Genomic DNA, 15312 nt, shown 5'->3' on the forward strand with positions numbered 1-15312 from the left:
CCCGCTCCGCGGATCTACAACCCACTTCGCTAAAGTTGCAGGCGGCTCAGTTGCGCTCGCCCGCCGCGGAGGGAGGTTTCAACTCTTGGCTGCTGCTCGCAGTCCGTTCAGGACGCTGCGCTGGTTATGCCCTCTTGCTCCGTAAGTAGGAGATCCGGAGAAGGAGTGGAAGAAAGACCCCCCCCGGTCCCACCCCGTTTCCCCCCTCTTCTCTCCGCTGGGACTCTGCCTTTCATCCCACGGGAGGCGAACCGGGAGGAGGTAGGACCGGAGCGCGGGACGCACGAGCGCACCCGCGCACTTTTAAGTCCCTTTGCGGTCCAGCGGCCAGCCAGAGAAGCTGTTCTGTAGCTACTGAGTGGGAGAAGTAGGGAGAAATTCGCTGGGGTAAGGGCTAGGCTCACACCACACACCCCGAATCAGGTCAGCGACAGACCTAGCAGTTGTAGGTACAGAGCCTTTACTTGGTTAGGGTTTATCTCAGTTAGGGTTTGTTTCCCCACCCGCCCTTGGCTTAGCTGGTTGTGTGAACTCAGCTGGTTGGGTCTGGGTATAGTTCAATGTATTGTGCAACCCAGAAAATGGATTAATTTGGTAATTCTGCACCTTGCCGGAACACGACCCTTGCGTAAGGTTGGACTGAAGCCAGAGAGGCAAACGTAGATGCTGATTATGGCAGAGGTGTAAACCTCTTTTCTAAGTCCAACAAGCAGAGGATCCCCACCAATAAGTGGGGAAAAGATCCTTGGAACATCTTGTCTGCATCTCATTGGTATATTGTATTGAAATTGCCCTGCTCAACCTGGCAAGTTGATTTTATTTGATCTTTTTCACACTTGTGTTGGACAGCAGCTGGAAGGATCAACCTGTTTTGAAATTCATCCCACCAGCACCTTGACCTTAAGAACAAAATGACTGGACTGACATCTACAAGCATGGAGATGCCTCTCATATCATCAAGGTGGGCTTCGCTGCCAAAGAGAACTGAAATGTATGGTCTGATAATGTTGCATTGTTGGGAACATCCCTTTGCACTCAGGGGCCACTTACACCTTAATGAAGGGTATTAAGACTGAGCAAACATATGTAAGTATGAAATTACCTGGGCTGCTACCTGAGAATGGGAAAGGAAGGGGAGGATGGAAATCCATCTAAGTACAGCAGGAGGATAAGTGCTGATATGAAAGAAAGTGTTAGCAGGCATAACATTGGCATCCTATTACAATGTCTCCAAATGTGCCTGGGATAAGTTTGAATTGAAGAAGGAATGGGAGTGGGGAAAACTTGCCAAAAGCAATGTAAATAACAACCATTTTCCTAGAAGGGGAGAACTGAAAGGAATAATCTGTTGATTGTAGTCTGGTAGGATGGAAGCCTGGGATTCACTGTCAAACTGCCACCCAAGAGTTGTGAAATTGCACGACTATTTGAACTATTAACATTTACCTACTGCGGATTAGGTATTTGCAATAAGCCATGCCTTCACTTCCTACTGGGGAATTCTATGCATTGTGTGACTAGACTGGTGTGATGAACTCTTTCCATTTGGACTATGGGTTGGGATGAACTAAGCAAACACATGGCTGGATGTTTTGCACTGTCTGTCTCCTGATGGAATCTATGAGAGCAACTCTACATTTATATTTAAACTTGGAAACATGTCCCACTGAGTTCACAGATTTTTTTTTTCCACTCTCATGTAAGCATGTGTTGGATTGCAGCCCCTGTTCTTTCAAGATGAGTTTTGGGATCTGTCAATAACCCTGAAATGCTAATGTCTGAAAAGCTGCTTCACGTCAAGTATCCTGTTTTCTATCTTTATGGGAGATGCCAATGCCTTTTTGTCAAAAGTTACATCTTTCATACGAGAAATGGGAAACCTCCCATTTTCATCCCTAAAATCTAAGCCAGTCCAGATTACGATGCAGTTTTTCTCAATCCTATAAGGAAAGGCATTGTAGGAGGAGAGCCATGTTAATCTATGGGAACAAAACAAAATTCAGAAGGAGTCTGAAGGCATCTTTTCTGATTAACTCTACGGATCCGATGAAGTGAGCTGCGCTTCATGAAAGCTTGTGCCTTTTAATAAAAGTTAGTAGTTGGAAGAGGTGCTACCAGATTCCTTCTCATAAAGAAAGGCAGTAGATAGATATATTGTAAACTAATTAAGCCATTATCAGCTGAGGGATGTGTTTGATTTCTCTCCAAAATTCCATTCTGACTTGGCACCACCTATTCTGAGATGCAGAGAAACTATTCTGAGATGCAGAACTCCTCAAGCTTTGGAAATGCAAGACTCATCTTTGACTGAAGTATGCATTGGGGGGGCCCATGTCTTAATTTTGGCCATATATTTCTGCTGCTTTGGTGACCCTTTTAATATCAGGCTAAGACTAATGGATCCCAACTGAAAAGGGATAAAGGAGTTCTTTTAGCTCTACTGTTTTTGCAAGTGAGTCCCATTCTTGTGATAGCTTTTATTTATTTCTGTAATTGATCACTTTTACCCCTTGCCTCTTCAGAACAGAAACTGACTTTGGAATGTCAGCAACTGACTTGACTTCCCAATTCAGTTTGCTTAATGGTGTGCTAATTTTGTTAAAATGTATTCCCTTGTCCATAATGGGCAACCCACTCTTTAGAAGTAAATCCTGTACTTTTCGCTAAGGCTTATTTCCAAGTAAGTTTGGTCAGGATTACAGTTAAGGTTAGCATTATGTGATCTACTTTATTTTTATATAGAATCCTGAGTCTTCCCTATGCAAGTTAATCGCTCTGGCAGTTAACAAGCCTAGTTTGAAGAACTAGAATATAGTTCTATCCAGGAATTTATTTTTATTGCCAGATTTGAATGGACACTTTTTACACAATTTACCCAAACATTCTTACTACGAACAGGCAATTTAAACAAATTAAATGGGCAAAGAGTCGTGCCCAATCTCAGGGATTGGAAACTCTTGTTTATCTCCTGCAAAGTTACCCAGAAGTCTCTCAGACATATTCATTCCTGTCTTAGGCTGCAATATTTAGTCCAGAAAGAAGGCTAAGTTTTCCTTGAGTCTAACTTGACTCCTGGGAATTTCATGGGTATTGTGGGCATCATGGGCAATCAAAAGGAATCTGATAGCACCTTTTCCAACTAACGAATAAGTTTTCATGAGCTGCAGGTCAAATCATTCACCAGATCTTCTCCTACAATGGACATGTGCATGTACTTCTCTTGACCTTGATAAGGCTCTGCTTTTGTTACCTATTGACATTTTTTTTTAAACTTTCCAGTCTAGCCTACAGCCATGGGATTCTCTGGACTCCTACCTAAGTGCTAACCTGAATCCACCCTGCTTAGCTTCTTAGACAAACCAAGGTTGGCCAGGTGCTGTTAGACAAACTAGGCTAAGGAACAAAGTTTCATTTGAGTCAAGCTGCATTCCTGGTGACTTTATTATGTTCATGGAGTTTTCTTGGCAACAATATGAAACGGAGTTGCCAGGGCTTCAGGGATGTTGTTTTAACTTACCACCCTGGGATTCCTTGGTGGCTTCCAGTGCAAGTACTAAGTCCACCCTGTTTAGATTTTTAGATCAAGCAAGATTAACTACATCCTGCAGAAGAAGCTCCTTGAAATTTATGGGACTCACCTCTACGTTAACCTACACTTGGCTGTTAAAAATCTGAATGAATCCTCTTGGGACCCCTGAATTGGGTACAATGAATAAGTAAAAACTGATAGCAAAAGGAGCAAGTTAATCATTTTACTCTCCACCCCCCGATAAAAAGGATTATCTTGTTTGGACTGTATGCAGTATATATAATTCTTCTTATGTTAAGTCCCAATTTGATAGTTTGGGCAGTCTTTTAAAGGTGTCCCCTGCCCTCATCTGTTTTATTTCATCATTCCTGTAAGTTAACTTTTTTTCTTTTTTCTTTAAAAGTGGTAGAACATACAGGGATGTCTTTGATTTTTCCTCTCCGTGGGAAATCCAAGAAGAATGGCAACATGTAATTTACCCTCGTCAATGCTATTATTATATGATAAATAATGGTGGAACTTTGAAGAGGCATTGTGCTGGTGATTTTAAAATAAAAGTCCTCCCAAAGACCATAATCACAATTTATAATGGAGAATTTTGAGAAATAAAAGGTTTGGGGGAAGGGAAGATGTGGTTAGCAGCACAGAAGATGTGACCTGTTGTGTTCTAAAGGGCCATTCCAGAGCCAGTGATTCTGTTTAGAAGACCAGTGGTAGAGTTCCAACCAAAGCCATTCTAGCAATTACCTAGAACTCTCCAATTTGTAATATTAAGTAGATTTACTTAAAATGACTTTTCATCCTGACGCCACCCACGTCTCTGTCTTACGCCCCAGTTGTAAAGGAATTTGTAGCTTGGGACAAGAAATTTAAGAACAGCTCTTGTTCAAAGAGGAAAACCTAGAAGGGAGCTGTTTGCCTGCTTGAGAAATAAGACAGTTTCCCATAATAAGAGTGTTTCTATCACTCTAGGGATGTTTTTTCTGATGGCAATTTGTACAAGAAAAATGAGGTAGTGATGGAGAAGTAGGGGAATATCATAGGAGTCAGCAAAGGGAGGAATGATTCAGGTGAAAGCAGAGTATATGAGTACTTTGAGTTAAAATGAGGCCATTCTAACATGACAATAGGGCTAAGCATGCTTTAGCGGGGACTCTGAAGAAGAGTTTGGATTTCATGTAAGCACAGGACTTTGTTCTTCTATGTTTAGATGGAAGAGAGGACTGGGAAAAACTCCTTGCTTTAAGGCAGTGTTGTCCAAACTTGGCCACTTTAAGATGAGTGGACTTCAACTCCCAGAATTCCCCAGCCAGCATGGCTGGCTGGGGAATTCTGGGAGTTGAAGTCCACTCAAAGTGGCCAAGTTTGGACAACACTGCTTTAAGGAATCTACTCCTAAAGGCACACTTCATGTTTCAGGGTTGCAAGGAAGTTGGTCTGCTTTAATGAAGAGCAATAGCTCACTTGAAGTCCAGAGCTCTTCTGAATCATTTTGAAAGCATGCGTAGCTCCCGCTGACAAGCCAGCCATTCAGGGCAAATGTGCGTCTTATTATGTTCATTAGCAGTAGCAAATCTAAGATTCAGTACATTATTGCTTAATTTGAAGATGCCACTTTCAACTTAGTTCTGCTTTAAGAATATGGATGCTAGTTCTTGGACAAGATCAATTTGTCACTCTAGCACCCATTGCTTGGAAATCTCTCCTAGAAATATCTATTTGCTTGCATCTTGCCTCCTGCATTGGTTGTTTCTTTTAAAGAGCTGGGTTTAGAACAGTGTTTCTCAACCCTGGCAGCTTTAAGATGTGTGGACTTCAACTCCCAGAATTCCCCAGCCAGCATGCTGGGTAAATTGAGAAACACTGGTTTAGGGTATTGGGCTAAGAACGAAGAGGTGCACATTCAAAGCCCTAATAAACCATGCACAGGATGTATGCATAATATATATGCAGAGGTGTCATCTCAGGCTAACCTTGGGTCAGTCGGATCCTGAGTTTAATTGATCTCTCAAGGTTGTTGTGAGGATAAAATGTTACGGGGGCACCCTCACATCCTTGAATTTCTGGAAGAAAGATGGGCTGTAAATGTAATAAATAAATGCAGTAGAAGACTGGCATGATTTAAATGTCAAAATGAAAGTGTATTTTGACCCCATTCACTAATGCTATAGATGAAGATGCCTGTCCTCTGCTGTGTGAGTCACTGTTCTGAATTTAAAATTGTAGAGTTGGAAAGGACCTTATTTCACTCCTGCCCTTTGTAAAAGATGGATGTTTGCTTCTATAGCATCATGGATAGGAGGATCTCGCTCCTTTTGCATCTTCCATTCAAGGGACTAAATCAGTGTTTCTCAACCTTGGTAATTTGAAGATGGGTGGACTTCAACTCTGGCTGGCTGGGGAATTCTGGGAGTTGAAGTCCACCCATCTTCAAGTTGCCAAGGTTGAGAAACACTGGACTAAATAAACGGAGGTTTGGCTGAAATCCTAAATCCTGATAGGCTCAAGAGGATTTGTCTCCATAAACATGTGTACAAATGTTCAGTGAGATAGTCTAGGGCTCAGTTCCATGAGAGTACATTGGAGTTAGCAGTGATTAACTTGCACAGGACTGAGTTGTTAGCTCAGAAAGACGGGCAGATGGATCTCTGCGCAAGAAAGCTGTTCTTACTGTGTTTCAGCTGGAAAGGAAATACTTTTGGTATAAAAGTGAACTACGTCTTTAGCGCATCTCAGTAGTAATAAGGATAATTACCCTTAGTTTAGGCACACATGGACTTAACTCCAGGCGTTTTGCATTGAAACAAATGTGGCCGGGTTCACACATTGCACAAAGCCATTATGTGGTTGGCTTGGTTTAGACTTAACATGTGCAAATTCAGTCCCTGTGGGTTGTTAAACCTGGCCAAGGCTCCGCCTGTGCAGCAACCCGCTCTGCTGTGGCTTATTCAAGAAATTACAGTTAAGCAAACCAGGGGTATAGCACAGCTGATCAGGGTATCCTGTCCCCTGACTCCAGAATATTGATAAATGGGGCCTACAAAATACTGCAGTTTGGAGTGCTCCTATTGAAGGCGCCCGCCAGCTAGTTTTGCTGTGTTCTGATACCCTCCCTTCCATCCTCCTGGTTTTCTGCCACCCACTCCCAACAGTAAGCATTCTGTGATATTTTGGCTATATCTCTGCTGTAATTTGGCATATGAGCTTGCAGTTAGGATAATGACTGCTTTCTGCATCTTTCCAAAGTTCCCAGGGCTGAGAAGGGCAGTGATTATTAGGCTCCGTGAGCAAGAAGCCAAGTGTGTGAATTTCTGCAATGTGTGGCGAGGATGGGAAAGGCCATCTGAGGCCTTTGGTAAGAAGAGAGAGAGGGGAAAAAATCCTGTTTATAGAGCTGCTTCTTTGGTGCAGACAGGGAGGTGGCAATTTTGAAACGAATTGGAAATCTTTGCCTAGCCAGGAGTCCAAAAAGTCGAATGTCTACGTAAAAGAGTTTCAGGGACATGCTAGTGACGGGTACAAAGTGCCCTCTGTTGGCAGGAAGGAACAGTATTTTGAGATTCAATTTACCACACAAGGCAACTTGCAATAATTTTGCACTGTAAAAAGGAGAAAAAGAGATTCATTCTTGCACTGGAGGAGAAATCAAGACACATTTGTGTTACTTTAATCAGCTGCGCCATCTGTAAGATAGTATGCAGTCATGGTGAAGCACTTTTCCATCCAATTAATTTTTTGGGTGGGAGGTGAGGCATGCTTAGCTCTTCACTGCAAAAGAATGGGATTTGAAGATGCTTCACCATACCTGATTGTATGTGAGGGCTTACACCCAAGGGTGCACAATCGTTTTGAGGCTGACAGCCACATTTCACCTTTAGGTAGCATGCTCTGGACCACCCTCCAAAAAGTGGGTGGTCCCCAATATTTGATTTGATTTCTTTTCTATTATTTAATCTATTTATATCTCAGCAGGTGGAAGCAGCTGCCTGACCTGGAGCAGGGTTAGAAACAAAGCAGGATTAGGGCTGGTTAGTAGTGGGATAGGAAATCTGTAGGTTGTAAGGCTACACCGGGAAGAAAAAAATTCTGGAAGAAGACAATGGCAATTCACCTCCATCCCATTTCCATGGATTTGTCTACATAATCACCCAGGGTTGAGTTCAATTAGAAGAAGCTTTTGCTTTTTAAAAATAATTTCTTCTTCTGACACCTTCAGAATTAACATTTAGACATCTGCTGAGTCTGCTCTTCCAATGCTAAGGGTTGGAAAAAAAATGTGTTGCAAACCACTTAGGGTTCTCAGCTTTAAGCTGTCCTTGACCCAGGTTATATAAATCTGTTCTGTAAGACAGGGTTCCTCAACCATGGCAACTTTAAGACAGGTGGACTTCACAACCCAGAATTCCCCAGCAACCTTTGGAATTAAAATGTTTTACGGCATTTGGAAAGCCATAAAAGCATTCCAAATGTTTTCTATTTCACATTTATTTATTTAGTGCAATGTGTTATACTTTTGCCCAACTAGGGAACATCACTTAGCTGACCTTTGAGGATCATAAAAAGGCTAAGCAGGATCACTTGGAGGAGACACCAGGAAATTCCAGAATTTTAGGCTAGATGGAAAAGTTAGTAAAACTTCCTTGAAGAAGGAAATAATAAGCCACTTTGGTACTGCTGCCAAGGAACTGATCATCCTTGTATAGTCACCAGAAATTGAGCTCAACTTGAAGGAATCTTTATCCCTTAGCTGTAAACTTCTATGTAGTAAGGTTCTCAAGGACACTTGCATCATCTAAATAAATAAATTAAAAAAAAAGATTAACCACGCCAAAGAAAAACCATGAAAAGTGGTTTATTGCGGAATCAATGAATTCAGGTGGAAGAGAAATAACCTTCCAAAAAAAAAAAGGATGATTTCAGAAAGTCATGACATTGGAAGGGGCCATCATGTTCCATCCTTTGAACAATTTTTTTCAGGAGATGCTTATCTTTCTCCGCATGCAAATAAATGTCAGTTTGTAAATGCAAAACAAGCAAGCCGCCTTAAACAGGATGTGAGTTTCTAATACATATAAAAATGTCCAAGTGTCATTTGAGGTCTGGAAGTCAGGGAGGAATTTGGAGGTGGGAAGGAAGAGCATGGATAAACTCAAGTCCTTAAGAGGGAGTTTAAAAAAAATCCTGTTTGTACTGAGACATTTCTTTTCCTTGAAATGTCTCAGCATAGTACAGATTCAGTACACATTCAATTGGATGTTGGACTGGATTGAATAGGATTCAGTTCAACCAAATGGATTACTTCTCTGTTAGGAGGAAGCAAATCATCAATACAAAGAAATTGTTGACCGCTAGTTTTCTCTTTGCGAAGAGAGGACTCTTTGGAAAAGACCCTGATGCTGGGAAAGATTGAAGGCAAAAGGAGAAGAGGACGGCAGAGGATGAGATGGTTAGATAGCATCACTGAAGCAATGAGCATGAAACTGAGCAAACTCAGGGAGGCAGTGAAGGACAGGAAGGCCTGGTGCGATATGGCTCATGGGGTCACAAAGAGTCGGACACGACTTAACGACTGAACAACAACAACAACAAAGTTTTCTCTTGAAATTTAGTCCTATTTAAATCTGACAACATCTTACTGAATACACCATGCCCAATTCTCTTTCCTGAGGGGAGGACTACTAAGGGAGGGAGTGCTCTGACTTAACTATTTTTGCCCTTCTGTCCCATGCCATGGCCCATCTTGCTTAGCTTTGGGGGGATCAGCCAAGGTCAGGTTCATGCTGCTACCTGCTGAGGCAACGTGGTGAGATCTATATTAATCTGGATGGTTTCTACCCTCACTCTTTTGATTGATAGGTTCCAGAATCTTCCACAAGTGATGCTCTTCTCCCTGGCGGTGATGCTGCTACAGACTGGGAGTAGCTATGGCAGCCTCCCTTTCTACAATGGCTTCTACTATGACCGAGTCATGAACGATAAAGGAGATGGAGAAGGTAGTGTTTGGACAGGGAAATTAGTACCTGGCCTGATGGGTAGAGAAAATAATTAACTAGTTGATTTGCTTTAAAAATCCATAGAAAAATCAGGACTCCAAAGTGAGAATATTAGAGTTTACAGGAGGGAAATAAAAACTTTGGTTGAACTTTCACGGTTTTCCATTTAACTTTGATTTGATTTATAGACAACTAGGTTGGAGAACTGTTTGACCTAACAAGAAATGTGCACATTTTACACCATGGCAGTTGTTTGCAAATTACATTAAATTGTAAAAATGGCTCTGCTAATGGCTCAGTCCAAGGTCCTTCTTAGTCCAGCCTTTTGTTTGCCTTTAGGGTGTTTGCAAACAGGAGCTGGAGACACACTCTCTGCCATTGTTGTTCCCCTGAAACTGGTATTTTGAGGTGTGTTGCCTGACATCTGACCTTTGTTTCTTCTTTTCTCAGTTCTGTTCAATGGTGTTCGACTGATGGTTGAGACATCTGATGATGCCATCTTTACCCACCGTGGTGCCAATGTTACGCTGCCCTGCCGTTATCACTACGCACCTAAACTGGATGCCCCACGCAGGATCCGCATCAAGTGGTCCAAGCTGCGGGAGGACAACACTAAAGAGCGAGATGTGTTGGTGGCATCTGGGCGAAAGCACCGTATCTTTGGCGAGTTCCGTGGACGGACTCATCTGCAGCAGGAGGCTGCTGATGAAGCATCCCTGGTGATCAATGACTTGCGCTTACACGATGCTGGGAAGTACCGTTGTGAAGTCATTGATGGTCTGGAAGATGAGAGTGGGACTGTGGATCTAGAACTTCAAGGTGAGTAGGATGTCACTGTTGTGACTAAACAAGTGAGGTGTAATGAAGTGGTTAAGAAGTTGGTCTTGAACCGGGGAGACCCAACTGACCACAGAGCTCCTGGATGAGGTTGAGAGACAGACACCTTTTCTCTCACTGGGTTGTTGTAGGGATAAAATGGAGGGCAATCCCTGTGTATGTGGTCTTCAGCCTTCAGGGTATAAGTTGGGATACAGATGCAAAAATAAATGGAAAAAGTACAACAAAGCCATAGAACTAGATGCCCCAAGACGCATTAGGGTAACATTGCACAAAGATGGATAAATTCTTGAAAAAAATATTAAAGGATATAATATATGGGAAAGCTATGTACACTAGACAAAACTGCAAGGAGAAATGTATATTATTTGAGAAAGAGGTGCAAAAATGCATACAAATTTGTGTAAGGTTTTTAAAAGTTAGTATGCATATGGAATGAAGTTATGAATGCAAAAATGAGACATTTGAAGTGATGGATTTTGACTAGCAAGAAGGTATTTTGCTATTTTATTTAGAAGCTTAGTAAGATCAGCAGAACTGGGTGGGTGGACGGACGGACGGACAGACAGACAGACAGACAGACAATATTTATTTTGCTTTGTGAACAGATAACACCAGAACTAGAGTTTCTTCCTCTTTCTGGCCACCAGATGTCACCAGCAGTCTGTCATTTTTTTTCAAACTTAACTTCCCAATGGACTAACTCTGAATCCAAAGATAAAATGCTACATAAGAATAAAATTGGTATCATTTTGACATAAGCAGCCTATTGTGTGATTGTTTTGACATAATCCAGATCCTACATTTGCAAAGTGGGCTGAGAGAAGATATGTGGCCTGCAATCTGAAGATATTTTTAAAAACCAGGTAACATTTGGCTGTCTGGTTGTTGCTGAATCAAAATGTCCAGCTGCTCCCTTCAGTATGGCTAGTGGTGAGGGATGCTAATGTTCTGGTTTAACAGGGTCTAGATGGCCACAGGTTGCCCACCTCTGTTTTACACGATCTTTTCCCAAACTAAGATCATTTAAGTTGGGTTTGATTCACTTCTCCAATTCCAGAGATCAATGTGGCCCTCCACTTTTTTGATTTGAATGTTGGATTATCCAGTACCAAATGCACACACATTCAGTGGTCTTTCCATTTATATTCATTCACTTTTCCCAATTCAGGAGTGGTCTTTCCTTATCAGCCTCCCCATGGACGCTATAAGCTTAACTTCCACGAAGCCAAGAAGAGCTGTGAAGATCAGGATGCGGTCATAGCCTCCTTTGACCAGCTCTTCAAGTCCTGGATGGAAGGCTTAGACTGGTGCAATGCTGGCTGGCTGATTGATGGCACAGTCCAGTACCCCATCACATTACCTCGGGAACCCTGTGGTGGGAATCACTTAGAACCTGGTATCAGAAGCTATGGAGAACGTCATAAGAACCTCCATCATTTTGATGTCTTTTGTTTCTCTTCTGCTCTGAAAGGTGAGTGCTGTTATCTTTGGGGCAGTGACTATTTTTAGAGGCAGGTGTGTTGAGAAAGAGGTAGCAGACTAGGGATCTTTTCTCTTTCTGGACTATGACTGATGTCCATGTTCTGATAGCATCTGGGATTGGCTACTAGTCTGTCCTGTACACAGGTCTGCCTTTGAAGGTGGCTTGGAAACTGCAGTTAATTCAAATGAAAGTACCAGATGACTAGACTATGGACTGGACCAGTTGATGGGAACATAGGGAGCTACTCTGGGGGCTACCTTCAAAGGCAGACCATTGATCCGTTGTAGGCAGGAGTCTGTCTTAGCTAAAGAGGTAAGGGATGGAATCTGATATCTTTTTCATTAAAAATGTTCTTCCATTGGGTTGTGTTTTGTAGCTCAACCTAAGAGAGGCTTCACTTTCAGATACATATATAAGGGACTTTTTCTAACACAGGAGCTAAGCTTTGAAACCGCCTCCACAGGGAGGGGGCTGGTTCCCTCTCTTTAAAACTTTGAATAAGCCACCCTTTTTACATATTTTGTCTGGCTTTTAGTTTGGGTTGAAATCAATCTCCACTACAATTTTGCTTTTATCTCATTCTGGTGGTACCTTAATCTTCCATTACATAGTGAGTGCCCTTGATATTGTTGGACAACAATTCCCAACCTCTCCAGCCAATATTCTGTTTAAAGCTGTCATCTTATACAGATAAGAGGACACTCTTTTACAGTGATGCAACTTGCTTATCACTCTAAACTTTGGGTTAATGCAATGTAGGAACTCATCCAATGCGTCTTACAAACCATTGTTTATGGTTTAGCATTATGTGTCATCTGTGCCCCTCTGGCTTGTTTAACAAAACATAAACTATGTTAGCCAACATTTGGCTCTTTTGATTATAATAAACTTAACTGATGAATTAGCACGGTATGCAAACCTAGCCAGTTGCAATACATTCATTCTCTTTCTTTTTCGCAATGCTGACTTGTTTTTATATTTGATTTAAAAAAATATATAAGTATCAGTAAAATATTCTTTGCCCACCTGAATAGGGACTGTCTACTATCTGGATCACAATCAGAAGTTCACCTTAGAAGAAGCCAAGCAAGCATGCCAGGATGACCAGGGTGAAATTGCCAAGGTGGGTCAGCTCTATTCAGCATGGAAGTTCCTGGACTTGGACCGTTGTGATGCTGGGTGGCTGGCTGATGGCAGTGTGCGCTACCCCATCGCTTCTCCCCGACCCAACTGTGGCCCACCAGAACCAGGGGTCCGAAGCTTTGGCTTTCCCCAAACTGGGAAATTTGGAGTCTACTGTTACAAGATGAGCTAAGGAAAAGCTTCCTTCATCAGTGGACAGTGTCCTTTTTATCACCACCTAGAGTTTATTATTTAAAGGGCCAGTCTCTGGGGGTCTGTTTTAACTGTATGTTTTCAAGTTTGTGTTTTCTTCTGTGGGTTTTTTTTTTTTTAAAAAACTTTTTGTAATGAAACAGAAAATGCTGCACAAGCTGTGAGGTGGAAATTGAGTTGCCTTAGTACTGATCCTATGAGCTTCCAGCTTTGTTGCCCATTTAATCATGTGGTTGGAAAACCTGAGCTTAACTTGGGATGGTGCATGTACATGGGAGAAGAGTTGGTTTGCTCATCTGATTATGATGTCTTCTGGAATGGGCTCCTGCCAACATCTGTCAATGGGATTAGGAAGCCATCTGAAGTACCAGTTAGGCAGCTGTTATAAGAACTGTCTTGAGAAAGGAATTCCTGGTCCAGTGTGACATTCCCAACTCTTAGTAGCATATGATCTCATCTTAAGTGATCCAATATTTGCAACGTTCAAAGTGAACTGGCTATTTTAATATCTCAGGACACTGTATGGTAAGTGACTACATTATTACTTAATAGGCATTGAAGGATCAGAAATAAGGTTTGTTTGCCTTCTGGCTTGTTGGCAAGAATCTCAGGGCAAAAGGAGATGCAGAAGGGGCTGTTTCTCAGTATCCTTTCTCCTGTTCTTCAGGTTGTCAACATGAACTGGGGAAAATATAATTCCTTCTGTTTAACGCTGAACTGGACCTATATGTTTATTGGGTAGTGCCTGTGATGTCACCAATTCATCTCCTCCTCCCATCTTTTTGTAAAGTGAAGAAAGTGGAATGACTGGGCTCATACAATAGGCTATGCTATCTTGTATTTCTTTGGTTTTGGCATAGATCATTGTGCAAACCCAGCCATTTGTAAACCATAGTTAAACTATGGCTTCGAGTAATGCATGAATCCAAGTTTCTATCTTTGCACACACATACACATAGACCTCTTCCAAATTTGATTTTAAGAATTAGGCCACTTTGAGGAGAAGACAAGAATCAGCGCTCTTGTTATTTGCAGTCCAATGTTCAGCTTGCTGTAAAGGATGGGCAAATCTGGGCCTGGATGGACACATCTCACTAAGCCGTCTTGTCTTGTTTTGTCACTTTTCGTATGCAGAACAAGCAAAACTCTGTTAGGACACTGCAACCAAACCATTGTTTTGGGAAGCTTTTGCTTCTGTACCTTTTGTATTGTCAAAGGTGTCTTGAACATTGTTTTGTGGTGTTTAAAGATGGGGTGTCTGGGATGTCTGCTAATAAAACTTTGAAGGAAACCACACAAAGAAATAACGTGGATATCAGTGCCTTGTTCCATCTTGATTGCAGAAGCTGTCCAACAACCAACCCTAAACGGTTCCAGAAGCCCTTTTTCTACCAGATTCCACAGAACAGAAATAGCATTGAGGTGGTCGTGAGATACCAAGCTTAACCTGAGCCTTTTGGAGCAGAATGGAAAGAAAGTGTTGAAAAGTGAGATGCTTTGGACAGGAGGTGGGAAGGAAATGTGGGGGTGTGGAGGGGCCAAAGGAAAGACTGGGAGGCTGATGGAAGGAGCTTTGAATGAGCTGCATTCATAGGGGCACCAATGACTAATGAAAGGTCTCTGCTGTTTACAGCACAGATTGAAATGCTCTGCTTAAATATTGAAATCAAATTAAACACCCTCTTTATGTAGAGAGTCTAAATCATTTGCAGAGGTCGCTTCGCTCTTCTCACCGTTAAAGTCAGCCTAAGACTGCAGGAGGACATGATCGTGTTTAAGCCCAAATGATGTTGACCCCTTGCTTTCTTGTTTCAGAACAGAGGACCTATTAGAGAATTGTACCTTTGTCTCTTTCCTCTTACTTTTCTGCTTGCTTGCTTGCTTTGGTCATAATGCCCCAACTACCTTCTCCCCACTCACTGCCATGGCATGCTTTACATTTACTTCCCCAGTTTCACTTGGCTACTGACACACTTGCGATTTCAGGAATATAAAATGGAGTTTGATTTCTACCACCATGCTGTTAAATGGAAAATACATTGATTTGGGAATAAGAACCATGTAACCATAAGGACAAGCACAATTGGACGAGCATTTCTAAATGTCTACAAACAACCCACTAAAGGGGTACA

At 42.0% G+C, this 15312-nt stretch overlaps 1 protein-coding gene across 2 annotated transcripts; it reads left to right on the forward strand.

The window, feature by feature from the left end:
* HAPLN3 (hyaluronan and proteoglycan link protein 3) lies at window positions 1–14787 on the forward strand. Of its 2 annotated transcripts, none has more exons than XM_007427152.3 (6): window positions 1–141; window positions 850–961; window positions 9386–9522; window positions 9973–10341; window positions 11531–11833; window positions 12880–14785. In XM_007427152.3, exons 2-6 carry the CDS (start codon window positions 912–914, stop codon window positions 13158–13160), a joined length of 1140 nt encoding a protein of 379 aa, XP_007427214.1. In that variant the 5' UTR covers window positions 1–141; window positions 850–911; the 3' UTR covers window positions 13161–14785. The 2 variants fall into 2 exon arrangements, with proteins under 2 accessions (XP_007427214.1, XP_007427215.1); XM_007427153.3 differs by having other exon boundaries at window positions 42–141; window positions 853–961; window positions 12880–14787.
* The last annotated feature ends 525 nt before the right edge of the window (window positions 14788–15312 follow it).

Source organism: Python bivittatus, unplaced genomic scaffold (assembly GCF_059951505.1).
Source record: "Python bivittatus isolate LINGU-HERP-01145 unplaced genomic scaffold, Pbiv_v1 ctg000530_np1212, whole genome shotgun sequence".
Taxonomy (NCBI): domain Eukaryota; kingdom Metazoa; phylum Chordata; class Lepidosauria; order Squamata; family Pythonidae; genus Python; species Python bivittatus.

Excerpts from the sequence above, each read along its gene's own strand:
- HAPLN3 (XM_007427152.3), top strand. The coding sequence starts at position 912 with ATGACTGGACTGACATCTACAAGCATGGAGATGCCTCTCATATCATCA. Across the intron at positions 9,523-9,972 it reads CGATAAAGGAGATGGAGAAG|TTCTGTTCAATGGTGTTCGA; the intron begins GTAGTGTTTGGA and ends TTCTTTTCTCAG. Across the intron at positions 11,834-12,879 it reads TTTCTCTTCTGCTCTGAAAG|GGACTGTCTACTATCTGGAT; the intron begins GTGAGTGCTGTT and ends CCACCTGAATAG.